The following is a 16710-nucleotide window of genomic DNA, read 5'->3' as shown; positions in this document are numbered from 1 at the left end:
GAGCATCTGGGACGGAGTATTTGCTTGCCAGGTGCTTTCGACTTTCAAAACTCGGTTTTTAATTTGTGGACTTGAATTCTCGACTAATTTGGTAACGAAAAGATGAGGGTATGACTCACTACTTGTCTTGAGACCACTATTAATACTGAAACATTTCTCAAATCTAGAATAAAAATCACTAATGTCTTCATCTTGTTTCTGTTTACAGGCTGAGATTGCATCCCAGTCTTCTTTTCTCGTGGTCAATAATCTGGGTAAAACTTGAATCAATAATTCTGGTAATTCTTTACATTTATCTCCAAGACCGGTACCTGGTACTCGTGCCTTGTCTTCAGCTTCTAGAGCTGTCCAATCGATCTTTTTCTCTCCCACCTCCCATTCTTTTTCTTTTAACTTTTCATACACCCCTGCGGGTAGCAGGACCTTTAACATTTTAATGATATCTGGGTAAGTGTATTCTCCCATACGGAGCATGTCTTTTAATTCTCTATGGAACCCTGCTGGATCTTTGTCATGACAGGGAATTAATTTTTTCATTTCGAGGAGTTCCATCTTTGAAATCGGAGTGTATACAAACACTCGTTGCATATCGCCACCCGCCCCTTGGACTGGGTGGACTTCTCGTAACGGATTCTGTCTGTCTATGTAGAATGGTTTACTTTCTGGGGGTGAGACATGAACAAAATGCGGGTTCAGGAACGTTCTATACTTGTGGCGCTGTTCTAGAATGACACTAATTAAATCGGTACCTAGACCTCTCCATCTGTACTGGAGTAACTCGTTCAGGATATCGTGTAACGGGCCTGGATCAGAATGTTGACCCTCATACAGGGTAATGAGGTGCTGGATCATATACATACCCACCAGTCGTTGCTCGGCTGGGGGCAGTTTCAGAAACATTTGTGCCACTATTTCGTCTGGAAAAGTGGTAGAATCAGTAATCCATCGGACTGCTGATCGGGCTAGTTCTTGTTCATGCATGGTGCTTAACTCGCTATAACCGACTCGTGATTTCAGAATGTGATCGGTAGCTTGAAATACTTGTTCTAGAGAACGATGTTCTCGTGCTAGATGTTGAAAAATAGACTTGGGTTCTGGACGTAAATGGCGATCTGGAAATCTGGATTTTCCTACATACGCTATTCTGGCGGGATTCTCGTCTTCCTCTTCAGGATCAGAGGTACTTTCTTTCTCGCTTACTTGTGCTGTTTTACGCTGTTCGTGTAACCTTACTATTTCTTTACGAATTTTCTTGTACATACTTTCCATGGCACTAATGGTCTTGTGCTTACCCTCGGCTATATTATCACTCCACCTTGTCAGGATTCTCATTTCGGTGGGATCTTTAGACGGGTAATCTTGTTCTCTTATTAGACAATTGATCAGGAACTTTAATATCATGAGCTGAATCTCGGCTTTCCTTTGAGACATAATCTCGCCAATACTTTCTGGATCATCCCCTGTACGGATGAAACGATATATTCTGTCTAGATCTTCTTTCATATTCGGTAAGGTGACTAGATACTCGGTCACCCTTCTTACGCGTACGGAATATAAAACCATATTATATTCGCCTGGAACTGGATCATAAACACATTCGTTAAGGGCTTGTCTGATTTCTGTAACAGACTTATTACTTTTAGGAGTACGCTGTGATGCTTGAGCATGTAATTCGAGTGCTGATAAACGCTTGTGTGGCGGCGGGGTTTGAGGAGGACCTCCTCCTGCGGCCCCTAGACTAGAATCGTCGACTGACATTCTTCGTGCTTGCAGGGTCGGTAATTGTAACGTGGGCTGAACTTGTATGGCAGGCTGACCCGGGGGTACCGCAACAGGTACTCCGGTGTCTGGAGGAACGGGAAGTGCCTGATTTACAGGGACGGGCGGAGCACGAACAGGATTTGCATATTCGGGGACTGTGTCGTCCAAATAGGACGAAATAAAAATATCAGCTGCGGTCGGTTTGTGACGTAGCTTGGTCGGAACTAATGGTGGCGGGAAATTACTGGATGCCTCTGGGGTCGCTTTTGGCAAGCCTTCGGCAAGGAGAGGATACATACCCTTAATGAGGGCATGCCTCTGTCTGTCTGACTGTTCGGCTTTGACTTGTTCACCTATCTCGATTAATTCTCTTTCTTGGGCTCGTTCTTGGGATTCTCTACTTAACTCTGACTTTCTGACTTCCTTTTCCGTTCTTCTATGCGCTTCCTTACGCCATAACTCGATGGCATCTTTCTGTGACTGTCTGGCTTTCTTTTTCCATAATGCTTCTTCTACTCGCATGATACATTCGGCATCCCATGTACCCGATACGGGCCATCTATACTTTTCTTCTAACTGTTTGGTATACTCTACCCATAAATCTAGATACAATATGGCGCTTATGCCATGTTTCTGATACATAAAGTGACCTGGACTGTCCCTAGGCGGAACAGGAACTGCTGCTTCCAGCAGACCCTTTCTAGTTTTTAACTGACGTAACTTGGAAAAGAGCGGCATTCTAAACTTGAATCGGAACACAATACAATACACGAAAAACAATAACACTTGGGAAAACAATTCAGGCATACCACGACATTGGAAATACATTAAACAACATTATAAATAACAGTTCGAACAGAATACTACCTGAAAATACTGAAAACAGAAACAGAACAGAATTCTCGAGAACGGAACAGACTAGAGTTACTGGATGCACTGCTGTAACAGTACGGAACATACCGGTCCCATAAAGGAACACATCAAGACCCGTATCCACCTAGGTGAACACTTCGTTTGCGGGCTTGGGTACCACCAACCCACGGACCAGGAGTCAATTTAGACTGACCCTGTCTAGACACTACCCCAGCAATGGTACTCACCGGGCAGCACGGAACGGAAGGCCTCGGACGGGACTGGACTACGACGACGAACTTCGGGCTTCGGACTTCAGTTACGGGTGGACCTCCGGATACCTCGGACCTTGGACTCTCGGCTTGGGCTCTGGTCGGGACTCGCCGCGTTCCTCCACCGTCTCGTTCGGATGCTGGACCGCCTCCTCCGTCTCCTCCGTGGGCCTGAGGGATACTTGAGCAGAAATATCTGCCACTGCGCAGAAGAGTTCCGTCACGACTGCAGAGGGTCAGGGGGTCGGCGTGGCTTCACCGACGCGTGGGGAAAGGGCAAGTCCCTATTCGGGCGCCATTATGTGGTAAATAAATAAATAATACCCTATTTTTGGATGCATAAATGAATAACAGATAGCTCAATAAATAAGAGTCAAGATTCGAGGTAGTAGGAGTTTCTGCAGGTTTATTACAGCATAAGGACAGGATCAGGACAACCTGCATGGGAACAGAATGACAGGGGAAAAGAGGCCCGGCAGCTGCCGGGGCTAGGTCTGGGATGAGCGCGCTAACATTCAATAACAAGAAACAGGCATATATACATAGCGCAAACACATAGCATTACATTGCAGTAGGCGTAACAGTGGGTGGAGCAGAAGGCGTGACGTGTAGCAGTCGCGAGAGATAACAGTAAAAAGAGGTGTAACTGGGAGTTTACTTAGACATGTGATGCGAAACGTAACAGAATATGTCATGAATGGGCGGACACATAGGAGGGGGCTACCTAAGGAGCCGGGACCTCTAACCTAATGGTGCGCGAAAACTAGCAATGACGTGTTACTAGGAGAAGCTGGGGGCTACGAACTCTGTGCTAGGAGCAGAGACTAAAGTCTGGAGGGTCGGAGCGACATGTGCCTAAACCCTATCTGGTATCTAATGTTTAGGGAACATGTTGATATAAACTAGAAGTCATGAGGGGAAAGGCTAACCTGATTCTAAGACTGGACCATGCATTATTCTACATGTAGTGCGTGAAGAATATTAAATGACCATTAAATACAGTATTTCTCTAACGTGGAGCCGAGAAGGCTAGACAATGACGGAAACTATTGATGCAGTTCAGTAGCTCAGGAATGCAGAAGAGGAGGACTGAACTGATAGCAGGAACTATAACATACTTTTGGCAGACTCAGAGGCAGGGCCGGGCTGCACCGGGCACTGCGAGGCAGGAAGTAAGTGAAAGGTCGAGGATACAGGTGGGGGCTGTATCGCTCCTCAGCGAGGCTTTCAGGAGACAGGAGCTGAAATGTGGTCCGGGCCCTTTTGAGGCCTAGAAACGGGGACTTTATAATTGAACAACGTGCACACTGAGAAACGTGGCAACATTACTTTACATAGGCCTGATATTCGTAGTATTCACGAGGACTGGAAACTAACATACCAGAGGTGGACACAACTGTAATTGCGTCTTTAATCAGAAATGGGGAATAACATATGCATATTGGTCATGCATACATAACATATGATGGATGGGGCGTAGGGACACAGAACATGGCAAAATTTACTTTTCCACAGAATGCCGCGGAGAGGTCTAGGAGGATGAGGGCCGCTGTTTCTCCATTGTCCATCAGGGCTCGGATGTCATCGGTGGCGGCGATGAGGGCGGTCTCGGTGCTGTGGTTGGCTCGGAAGCCGGACTGTGAGGGGTCGAGGGATCCGTTCGTCTCGAGGAAGGTGGCCATCTGCTTGTTGACGGTCTTCTCGATGACTTTGGCTGGAAACGGGAGGAGCGAGATGGGGCGGTAGTTCTTGAGGTCGGTGGGGTCCGCTGTTGGTTTCTTGAGTAGAGCGCTGAGTTCGGCGTGTTTCCAGCTCTCAGGGAAGATGGTGGTGTCGAAGGATGTGTTGATGATGTCTCGCAGATGGGGTGCGATGACAGCGTCGGCCTTGTTGAAGACGTGGTGAGGGCAGGGGTCGGTCGGAGATCCGGAGTGGATGGAGTTCATCGTGCGGATGGTGTCTTCGGTGCTGATCGGGGTCCAGGCATGGAGGGTGGTGGTGGGGGGTGGTTGTTTGGTCATGGTGTGCGTTGGTTGGTTGTTGAAGCTGTTGTGTATGTCCGCGATCTTGTTGTGGAAGTATGAGGCGAGGGAGTTGCAGAGGTCTTGCGATGGGGTGATGTCGTTGTTTCCTGCGCTGGGGTTGGATAGCTCTTTCACGATGTTGAAGAGTTCCTTGCTGTTGTGTGCGTTGTTGTCCAGCCTGTCCTTGAATGCTGTTTTCTTGGCGGCGCGGATCAGCTGGTGGTGTTTCCGGGTGGCAAGCTTGAAGGAGGTCCTGTTGTCCGGTGTCGGATCCCTTCTCCAGATTACATCGTTCCTGAAGCACAAAACATTGCTCATGTGCTTTTATTATATGAAGATCAGAATAGATAAAGCTCTCTTTCCTAGTTGGCTTTAGACCCTTCTTGTAAGGGAGACCATGTATTGTTTCTTCAAATGCTCATATACCTCTTAATAAACCCCACATGAATTGGATTATTAGGAACCCTATGTAAAATAGTACATGTGTATACACCTGACGATGTACCCTGCAGCAGCAGCAGCTCAAGGTTCACATCTGCCTCTTGTCCCTATGCATATTTACTATTGTCTTGGGATAGCATTCTTCTTGCACAGATTTGCATCCTTGACCTTATTATGTAGTCATAGTCACAACAGACTACAGGTTCGAAATAATGCTTTTGGGAGATTTGTTGGGCAAATTACTGCCAATGTAATAGCCTTTGTTTTTTTTTTTTTAAGGGAGAGCATTTTTTCACAATTGTTATCTGCAAGTGCTTTTTTGTTGATATGTGTTTATTTTCCATTATTTATTTTTGTTACTTGATACACACACACACACACATAAATGATCCCGTGATCAAGGTCCAAGTAACTGGACCGAAACGCATTGGGCATGGCAATACCCTTTTTGTATAAATACATTTTTATAATCTGAATCCCGACCTCAGCGGTTATTGGAAGGAGTGTTACCGGCGTGGCCACGCACCGCCTCTAACAATCAGCCTCTAACAATCAGCGCCAGCTCTGGGCTGAATACGGTGAAAAAAATAAATATATATATATATATATATGTATACACACATATATATATATATATATATATATATGTGTGTCCAAGGACGCCATCCATCATGCTCCTCTTCCACAACGGCAGCAAAAATAACGCCAGAGCGAAACCGCAAATAAGTGCAAATTTTCAGTGCTTTATTCGTGATCGAAATTCCAGCCAGCAACTGTCATGACGCGTTTTGCCTCTCGAAGAGGCTTGATCACATGATGTGTCAATGACACAAATGAGGGTATATATAGTGTGGAACCCACTTAACCCAACAGCAGCTGTGTGACATGTTCAAACAGTAGACATAATAGAAATACTGCCAAAAATTTTAGCAGCAAGCAGCATATTCATATATACATATAAATTCACTACCTATGTTTTTTTCAGTGAATTTCCAAGGTTTTTTAAATGCTAATTTCTAACTATAACGTCCCTGAAACCTATGGTTTTTTCAGTGAATTTCTAAGGTTTTTTATATGCTAATTTTTAACTATAGCATAGCAGTCACATTTGCAGAGTGGTGGAGAAAGGTGAACATGGTCTCCGAACAACTCTTAGCAATCCTACTGTGTGGGATTTACTGGAGGTAACAAGAGGGGTAGTTAGCACCCAACGTCAACCTTGGGGGCCAACTACCACTCCTATTAGCTCCAGTAAGTCCCACATAGCAGGATTTCTAACTTCTCATAAAAGGCCACGCACCCTTTCTCCACCACTCTGAAGACGCGCCTCCTGGCGCGTTCTGGGTTGGGGGATTAAGTCCCCTTGAATCCTGAGGGTGCCTGGGGGCAAACTTGCCCACCAGGTACCTCCTGTAAGCGCCGCTGAGCTGGATTGCAGAGAGGTGATCCGAGGCCAAGCCCCTTTTTACACCACTCTGAAAACGCGCCTCCTGGCGCACTGCTGCTCGGAGGATGAATTCCACTTGTGTCCTGATGTCCTCAGGACACAAGAGGACCTCATCACCCCACCTTTCATTTTCTACGGGGTTCAAAAATGTAAACAAAATGCTTTTTTAGGTCGGGGGGGTCAGGATGTTGGTACCCAGTCCCCTTTACTTCTTTTTAATGGTTCACTCACTTTTTTCCTTCTCCCTCGGTACCGAGTCACAAGATGGCTGCCAATAATTCCTGTTTTGAAGTGTTGGCAGCCAATCAGAGGTAAGCTTGTGCTCGGGAGGGCTCAGCTAATCAGATCGCACAATTCTAAAATATCGATATCAGTAAATCTTTAAATATCTCAAAAACTACTGAATGGTTTTACACCATTTAAGATAAGCGTGCTTTCTGGACCAGGAGCTACCTCTCTGCCAAATTTGGTGTAATTCCGATCAGCAGTTCAGGCTGTAGCCGTGTCTACAATTTCCTATGGAAATTAAAATGGAGAAAACACGTTTTGGGACCCCCTGTTTTTCTCGGCACTCGCTTCACCAATCACCCCCAAACTTTCAAGACAGAAGCTGATCTCAGTGAGCCATTAGTTTTGAACATTTTGTGACGAATCGTCAAACGGCGCCAAAGATATTGGCAAAAGAACAAACGCTTTTCCTATGGAAACTAGTTTCAAACTATAACTACCTACTGGCGACCGCCAGTGGGTAATATATATATATATATATATATATATATATGCACTTTATTCCTGGATTGACTTTATGCTGCTCTTCTTTTTTAGTTATTCTAAACGTTCATTTCTTATTTAAATGATCGTTGTGATTCTAAAGGCACTTGTCGTCATTATGATCACTGATGAATTACTGTGTATTTATTTATTTATTTATTTATTTATTTATTCGATTTTTAGAGCGCACAAATACCCTTGCGGGTGTCTCGGCGCTAGTGTTGCAGAACTCTCTCAAAAAAGGTGGAAAGGTAGTGAATTATGCTGGGAACAACCACGTTTTAAGTTTCTTTCTAAACTGCAGAAGTGTAGGAGCAGTTTTTATATGGAATGGTATTGTGTTCCAAAGCCTGGCCGTTGACGTGGTGAAGCATCTATCTCCCCAGTTGGACTTTCTTGTCCGTGGGACTTTCAGCAAGTGGGCTGATGCTGAGCGTAGAGTTCTTGAGTACTCAGGTGGGGCAAAAGCTTTTTGTAAATATAGTGGTCCTTGCTTATTGGTGGCTTTATATGCTATGCATAGAGCTTTGAATTTGATGCGGCTCCTGATAGGAAGCCAGTGTAGCTGTTTAATATACGGGGAGGTCGATGTGAATCTAGGAATCTTTAAAAGGATTCTGGCTGCGGCGTTTTGCACGGTCTGCAGTCTATTGAGGACTTTTTCTTGGGAGTTCAGTAGGAGTGAGTTACAGTAGTCTGTTCGAGAGAACACTAGTGTACTCATTAGCATTTTCCCCGCGGTTGGAGGTAGGTATGGGAGCAGTTTCTTTATCCGTTTTAGAATAAAGAAAGCTGATGACACCACCGAATTGGCGTGTTGGAGAAAAGTCATCTTGTTATCAAAGATTACTCCCAAGTTGCGTACCTTAGTCACCGGCAGGGGGGGTGCACCCATTTGTGTTGGCCACCACTGAGGGGACCAAATGGGTTGCAAGTTCCCGAATGTCATCACCTCTGTTTTGTCAGAGTTTAATTTCAAACAGTTGGATGACATCCAGGAACTTATTGCCAGCATACCCTCTTGAAAGTTAGCTGCCACCGACGTACCGTTGTTATATACTGATAGCACCAGTTGTGTGTCGTCGGCATAGGTTGTCAGGGCAATTCCATATGCTTTTATAACCCTCGCCAAGTCCGCAATATAGATATTAAAAAGCGTCGGACTTAACGAGGAGCCCTGTGGTACTCCGCAGGGGAGGAAGAATGTTTGGGAGGTGTAATTGCCCATTTTAACTGTCTGAGGCCGGTTTGTCAGGAACGAGGTTAGGAGCTCTTTGGCTTTGTTTTTAATTCCTAATGCCGAGACACGGTCGATCAGAGTGACATGATCGACCGTGTCAAAAGCCGCGGAGAGATCCAAGAGTATTAGAACCGCCGATCCTCCCTTGTCCATTGTGGCCCTTATCTCGTCTGCTGCTTTAAGCAGCGCTGTCTCCGTTCCGTGGCCTTTTCTGAACCCGAATTGGGTATCATCCAATAGGTTATTGTCCTCAATAAATGTAGAAAGTTGAGTATTCATGACTTTCTCAAATATCTTGGCTGGGAAAGGGAGACAGGCAATAGGTCTATAGCTGGCAGGGAGAAGAGGGTCCAAGGATGTTTTTTTTAAAAGAGGTTTGATAATAGCCTCCTTCCAGACAGATGGGTAGGTGCCTGTTAGGAACATTGTATTGCAGATTGAAGTTAGGGCAGGTGAGATAGCTTCCGGAATGCGATTCAGGATCATGGGCGGACATGGGTCAAGAGGAGAGCCCGATTTCGTGCAGGCCACAAGTTGTCGGATATGTTCCTGGGTGGTTGGTTCAAAGGCTGTGAATTTTGATACTTTGGGGGTGGGTAGTGCTTTGGGTGAGGGGGCAAGGGGGGCGTGAGAGAAGGTTGAGAAGATGGAACTGACTTTTGTCTCGAAGAATTTGGCCAAAGTGTCCGAGAGAACCTGGGAGCCTTCTAAGCGCGGGGCCGGTGGATTAGACAAGAGGGTGACGACCTGGAATAGTTGTCCTACCGAATTTTGTGCCTGGTTGATTTGCGATGAATAGTATAAGCTTTTTTCTGATATGATAAGCCTTTTGTAGTAGGAGAGGGCGTTTTTGTAAGTTGTCTTGTCGTCGGGACTGTAACTGCGGCGCCATTGCCTCTCTAAATTCCTGCAATATTGCCTCTGTAAACGTAAGGGTTCAGTGAACCATTGTGCCGAGGGGCGCGTTCTCTTGCAGTGAGAGATTTTAACTGGAGCTAATTTGTTACATGCTGTGTTTAGCAAGCTCAGGAAATTGGAGGAGGCTAGCTCCGGATCTTGTGTATCTGGCAGGGTGCTATCAAGCAACATCTCCTCTAGTAAATTGATGTTAATGTGTTTCCAGTCCCTACACGGGACTGAACTAGAGGAGGTAGCTGGCAATATGGTCGGGGTCGTTTTTATCGAGAAGCAGACAGCTGCATGATCAGTCCAGATTAGGGGGATTACCTGGGTGACAAAGATGTGAGGACTGCTAGTGAATATCCCATCTAAGGTATGCCCCGCTTGATGGGTGGGTTCTTTTACCATTTGAAGAAGGCCAGCTGCTTCTAAGTTATTAATTAGAAGTAATGTATCAGGATCATTTAGGGCTTCGAGGTGAAAATTGAAGTCACCCAGTATTGTGAAGTAAGGGGATCCTGTAGAGGCCTCAATTAGATTGCCCAAATTTGTGAGAAATTTCGATCTAGATCCGGGGGGCGATAGATAAGGATACCCTTAAATGAGGTTTTTCCTGAGATACCAATGGTGAACAAAAGCGCCTCACACTCAGGTTGTTTTGCCTCTACCATTGTGAGTTTAAAATGATCTTTGTATATGATTGCTAGCCCTCCACCCTTTTTTTTTGGTCTGTCGAGTCTACATGCACAGTAATTGGTGGGAGTGGCAGCGCTAAAATCTGGCCCTGAGGATTCATCACTCCATGTCTCCGTGATGAATAGTAGGTCCAGTTTATGTCGGTCAATAAACTCGGATATTTCCAGTTTATGTTTGGGAAGTGATCTCACATTTATTAATGCTGCAAGGACTTGCTGGGTGGGGACCGGAGGGGTAATAGGTGTATCCTCTGTGCAGAATGGACATTCGTGCGGACCTATACTGGGGTTGGTATAGTCGAATCGAGGTAGGGCATGAGGGGCATCTGCCCGATGTCTGAGAATGCGGAGTTGGGAGGAAGTGTAGGTACGAATGGCGGTGTTTTGGCTAAGGCAGGGGCCCGCTGTGACAGGGGGGGTGGCCCTAGGCCCGGCCTCGGCGCGGACGAGCGCAGACGAGCTTTCCTTATGCGCGCCTTCGGCGCGCAATCGTCGCGCCCGCTGCGCTCGTCCGCTGTGCTTCCTGTACCTCAGCATAATTTATGGCACCTGGGGGAGACGTGGCAGGGGGGCGTGGCCAGCGCGGTGGGCGTGTCCGCTGCTGGGTGTGGCGGCGTTTGTCCAATCGGCGCTGTCGCGTCAGCCTTCACTCGGCTGGGCGGTGTGTGAGCGCGAGAGGGCAGTGGCCGTAAGATTTTTTTAAGTATTTTCCAAAGTTAAAATACACGTTATCACACAAAATGCTTAAAAGATTTAAGAAACTCCCGGCTTTCCGCCTCAGGAGTAAGTCCAACAACATAAGACACCGCGCTCGCAGTCAGCGCGCCTCTTATGGTGTGGCAGGGGGCGTGGCCAGCACGGTGGGCGTGTCCGCTGCTGGGTGTGGCGGCGTTTGTCCAATCGGCGCTGTCGCGTCAGCCTTCACTCGGCTGGGCGGTGTGTGAGCGCGAGAGGGCAGTGGCCGTAAGATTTTTTTAAGTATTTTCCAAAGTTAAAATACACGTTATCACACAAAATGCTTAAAAGATTTAAGAAACTCCCGGCTTTCCGCCTCAGGAGTAAGTCCAACAACATAAGACACCGCGCTCGAAGTCAGCGCGCCTCTTATGGTGTGGCAGGGGGCGTGGCCAGCGCGGTGGGCGTGTCCGCTGCTGGGTGTGGCGGCGTTTGTCCAATCGGCGCTGTCGCGTCAGCCTTCACTCGGCTGGGCGGTGTGTGAGCGCGAGAGGGCAGTGGCCGTAAGATTTTTTAAAGTATTTTCCAAAGTTAAAATACACGTTATCACACAACATGCTTAAAAGATTTAAGAAACTCCCGGCTTTCCGCCTCAGGAGTAAGTCCAACAACATAAGACACCGCTCTCGAAGTCAGTGCGCCTCTTATGGTGTGGCAGGGGGCGTGGCCAGCGCGGTGGGCGTGTCCGCTGCTGGGTGTGGCGGCGTTTGTCCAATCGGCGCTGTCGCGTCAGCCTTCACTCGGCTTAGCGGTGTGTGAGCGCGAGAGGGCAGTGGGCGTAAGATTTTTTTTTTTTTTTAAAGTATTTTCCAAAGTTAAAATACACGTTATCACACAAAATGCTTAAAAGATTTAAGAAACTCCCGGCTTTCCGCCTCAGGAGTAAGTCCAACAACAATATAAGTGTATATTGATTACGCATCAATTTTGTATTCCAACTTATACATTTCTTGTAATTATGTAACCTCTTTATGCCATTTTTTTATCGTTAAGCGTTATTTCATGCACTTTGCTGCCTTTCGGCCCATTTTTTAAGGTTGTTTGGGCTTTTATGTTCACTTTAAATTTGCACTGCTTGCTGGGGCGCGTCATGTGATCAAGCTCCGTTCACGGAGCGAAACGCGTCACGGAGGACAATCGTCCTAGAAAAATGCAAATAAATTAAGAATACTGCTCACACAATCCTGTGTGTTGGTGGCTCGTCATTGCATGAAAATTGTTGTTTTTGGGGGGAAGAGGTCCGCACCTGCTTGGCTCCGCCGTGGAATAGGCGGTCATTAACTGTACTTCGATATATATGTGTATTTATATGCAAAAAAGAAGGAGAGAACTCTGGGTAGTTCTCCAGTTTAGGTGGAAAGCAGCTCCTGTTAGACCACTCTCAACACCAGCGACACTCTAGATCTGCTCACCTCAAATGTCTGTTTTTCTATCAAAGTTTTTAAGCATAGGATTAGCACAGTGCCTTCCTCGCCGAGATAGAAAAGGACAAAGTATTTTGCCATTTCTACAGCAAAGTCTTTAAGCATAGGACTAGCACAGTGCTGTCCTTGCCGAGCTGTAAAATTACAAAAGCCATTTATCACTTCAGGCACAGTATTAGAGCTTTGAATTGGTAAAATACCAACTCAAGTCAACCTGAAATGAGTAAAAGCAACCCCTGACACAGTGTTTCGCTCTAATTAGAGCTCTTCAGAGAGGTATAGCTTTGTCCAGACACAAGGGAGCACCTAGTATAAGTCGAAACAAAACCTTTTCAGGCATAGAGTGATGCATAAATTATGCAAAAAAGAAGGAGAGAACTCTGGGTAGTTCTCCAGTTTAGTTGGAAAGCAGCTCCTGTTAGAGCACCCTCAACACCAGCGACACTCTAGATCTGCTCACCTCAAATGTCTTTTTTTCTATCAAAGTTTTTTAAGCATAGGATTAGCACAGTGCCATCCACGCCGAGATAGAAAAGGACAAAGTCTTTTGCCATTTCTACAGCAAAGTCTTTAAGCATAGGACTAGCACAGTGCTGTCCTTGCCGAGCTGTAAAATGACAAAAGCCATATATACATATAGATATCTACATATATATATATTCGTTTCCACTTCCACCACTGCACTGTCGCTCCACTTGCAGTGGTTGCCATTGGTTGGTTAGGATGAAATTCATGTTACAATTAGTACAAAGGTCCAACCAAGGAACGATAGACTGGCACTCACGGAGTCATTAAATTATTCAATTTAGTGCCTCCCAGACAAACAGAAGCCTTTCGGCTTCTGCCTTTATCAATGCCAGTGAGCTGGGTAAACATACAGAGATAGAATGGGAAATGTTCTTCATAATTTACTGATTCAAGATAAAGAACAGGGCACAGCAAAGGTCGGAAAGCTAGAGGCGGCTGAACAAGAAAGAAAGGAAGGAATTGAAATACACAGGATTTCACCAGAGGAATAGGTTCGCAGACAGGCCGGGACTGGCAGTAGCGGGCACCGGGCAATCCCCCGGTGCGCCGCAAGGGGGGGGGTGGTTTTGGGCCCCTGGGTGCCGGTTTTGTTACAGGCCATTTTTGCAACTTAGCTGCAAAATCGGCCCTGTAACAAAATCGGCCGAAAACCGACCCTTGGAAAGACCTCGGCGGCACCTCCAACCCCCGAAGTGGGTAGGGGAGGGGCGGTCGAGCACTTTGCCAGGGCCGGTTTTGGTTCCCAGTCCGGCCCTGTTCGCAGAGCAGTAATAAAAGGGCCTTAGTACAGAAGATAAAGCAAGAGAAATGAAGAATAAGAAACTATAGGCACTAGGAACCAAAATGTGAATGTCACTATGCGCTAAAGTAACCATGATATTGTGAGGGATGTACAAGAAAGAAAGGCAAACAAATGCAACAAGAGTAACGTAATGGGTAGACAGAGGCAGAAATCAGGAGTATGAGAAATGCAGTACCGAAATATAAATAAAGAGGGTCTGAGTTACTAAAATCTCCTCAACTGGGGAGGCTAACAAAAGTTACTAATCGATTTAAAGCTAGCAACTTTCCTTTGCTTATTGTTATCAATAAAGATTTAGAAGTAAACAAAAAGGAAAGCCTACAAAAAGATTAACCTGTGATATAGCTCACACGCAGATCACTGTAGAACATTGTATGCTCAATGGCATAGAATAGAAAACAAATTTAAATGGAATTAATTGTGTAGTCATCAGCAAATAATTGTGAAATAATCTGACTAGTTTCAGCTTCAAACAACAAAATTGGGGACATGCTCTTAAAGTATGATCAGGAATTATTTCACTTTTTTAATCTTTATGAAGTTATCACATATTAATTTTCAAGTCATCCTCAAATCACAAGGAAAGGATCAGATACTAATGGATGGAACTAAGATGTGAATAGATAAGTGTTTCCAGCCTCCACTGGACCTCTGACAGTCCTCATGTCTTGCATTTTAGTCATTAAATGTGTAACTTGAAAATAGGCCTTCATATCTACCATTGAATATGTTAGTTCTCTTGTAAATATGATGGAAATATATCTTGTTCCCGGTGAAGACCTCTCCTTAAATCTGGACAAGTGAGCATTGGATAGATTCAACGAGAAAATGACTAGCAGAGTAGTTTTGGGCAGATGTATTTGAACAAGTAAAACAATTTTTGTTGCTAGTCCGAAATAATGTCTAATACTACCTTTTTGTTCCTCATTTAGATTCAGTGAAACTCAGAAGGCAAAAAAAGAAGCAATCTTTAAAACCATCTTCTGAAGCGGCAGTCGTTGAATCAGCTTGAGTGTATTATTCGCTATACCAATTTTCTACATTTAGTGTGTGGGGAACTGCATAATTCTTAAAACCTGTTCAATGAATAACCATTATTTTAAATAGAATTGGTCTCGTTTGGAAATCCTTTGCTTCTTACCTATTACAGTGAAAGATGTATTTAGTTCAGTTTATAATTGAATGACTTCAACCTTGTAACAAAGCAGTTTTGTAAAGTCTTTCATCCCCTTACATTGTATATTCAATCACATAACCTCCCTGGTGCCAAGAGCACTGTCCAATTCAAAAACAGAATTTAGCTTAAGCTCTAGCTTATATAAAGAGACTTTGAAAAGCTCTCCTGTGAATCTGCACAGAAGAAGTACCACAAAGCATTGAACTGAAACAACACTAAAGGTTTTCAAAGGGGAAGGCAAAGGTAGTGAGTGGAAGGAACACTTTTAATATTGTTTTTTCTCTCCTTTGAAATGATATTCAATTTATGTGGCTAATTTGAGTAATGTGGAGAATGGACCTAAATATAAATCATAAAACAAACAACAAAGGCATGTTTAGTATATGTACTGGAAAGACATTTTTTAATTAAGGGGTTGGCAGCTAGTTAAGGGAGGAACTCAGTAGTAACCATGTAGGCACTACAGGTCTGATAGTAACTAAAGATCTGGTATTAAGTCACTTTACTCAGGTTTTTTCATTACAAACAGGGCCATTAAGTTGGCATACATTTAGGAGTTGTAAGATACTTTAGACCTTTGTCAGTGAGAGCACCATGATACCTCTAATAAAGATATCCTCTCCTGCCCACTATGGTTTTGCAACCGGATGTGGATAGTGATGTGTAAGAAAAGACTGTTCAAGATGTGAAAATTGTCTGTAAACCGCAAATGGAAATGCTTACATGTGTGTGCCACAGTATATTAAGTGGAACTGAGTTTACTGTATATAACTATTAGAATTTGATCATAAGATGCACTGAAAACGATGGCCTGAAGCCGGAATAAGTGCTGACATATTTCAAGTTCTAATCACTTGTGAATAACCCCTAATATTTTTTTACATTTTAATAAAGGTTGGTGTACTGTGTCGATTTGTGTGGGCAGCAGCGTGTAATTTTCATGGCCTTGCTAAACCATTAACCAATGTATTTAAAACTATGTTTCTAGGTTAAATTATTGCCAGTTATGAGCCCAGAGTGTGAAACGTAAAGATTAATGGTGAAATAGAGATATTGGGGCTTATTTATGAGCCCATGCGTCACTTTTGCGCCGCCGTTGCGTTAATTTTTGTGAAGCACCGGCAGCGTAAACAAATGTGCCATGTTGCGCCCTATTTACAAAGTGGCGCAACTAGACAGATGGGTCACTTTGGAAACCTCTGCGCTGCATTATATCTGCGTCAGGTATAATGTATTCAGGGTGGGCGTTCCCCTGCATCAAAGCCTTGTGTGCCACTTCTAGGACGCCATTGCATGAAAACCTTACGCCTGCCTCATGGCAGGCATAAGTGTGACGCAGACCCTTTTACATGGGGCCTGCCCCATGTGAAAGGACACAATGATGCATCTCTTTTTAGACACACCCCAGCAATGCGCCACTTTTCTGCATACAGATATGTCAATAATACTGGCGTATCTAGAACTCCTTGCGACATGATGCACCGTACTTTAAATACTGTGCATCTGTGGTGTTGCAACGAGGGTGCACTGAAAAGTGTCACATCGCTGCTTTGTCGCAGCGAGGCAACAATTTTCATAACGGTGGCCCATAGATTACACGTTGTGACAGAGGGAGTTCGTTTTTCTTGAATACCATGAAAC

At 44.9% G+C, this 16710-nt stretch overlaps 1 protein-coding gene across 3 annotated transcripts in view; it reads left to right on the top strand.

Moving 5' to 3' along the window:
• TFPI (tissue factor pathway inhibitor) overlaps window positions 1–15977 on the top strand; it is a 366688-nt gene extending 350711 nt beyond the window's left edge. For all 3 annotated transcript variants that reach the window (XM_078680482.1, XM_078680483.1, XM_078680485.1), the window contains one exon: window positions 14825–15977. In XM_078680482.1, coding sequence (XP_078536608.1) covers window positions 14825–14904 — 80 coding nt within the window. In that variant the 3' untranslated portion in view covers window positions 14905–15977. The remainder of the gene's footprint in view (window positions 1–14824) is intronic.
• The last annotated feature ends 733 nt before the right edge of the window (window positions 15978–16710 follow it).

Source organism: Lissotriton helveticus, chromosome 3_1 (genome assembly GCF_964261635.1).
Source record: "Lissotriton helveticus chromosome 3_1, aLisHel1.1, whole genome shotgun sequence".
NCBI classification, from domain to species: domain Eukaryota; kingdom Metazoa; phylum Chordata; class Amphibia; order Caudata; family Salamandridae; genus Lissotriton; species Lissotriton helveticus.
This window is presented reverse-complemented; position numbering and strand designations above follow the sequence as displayed.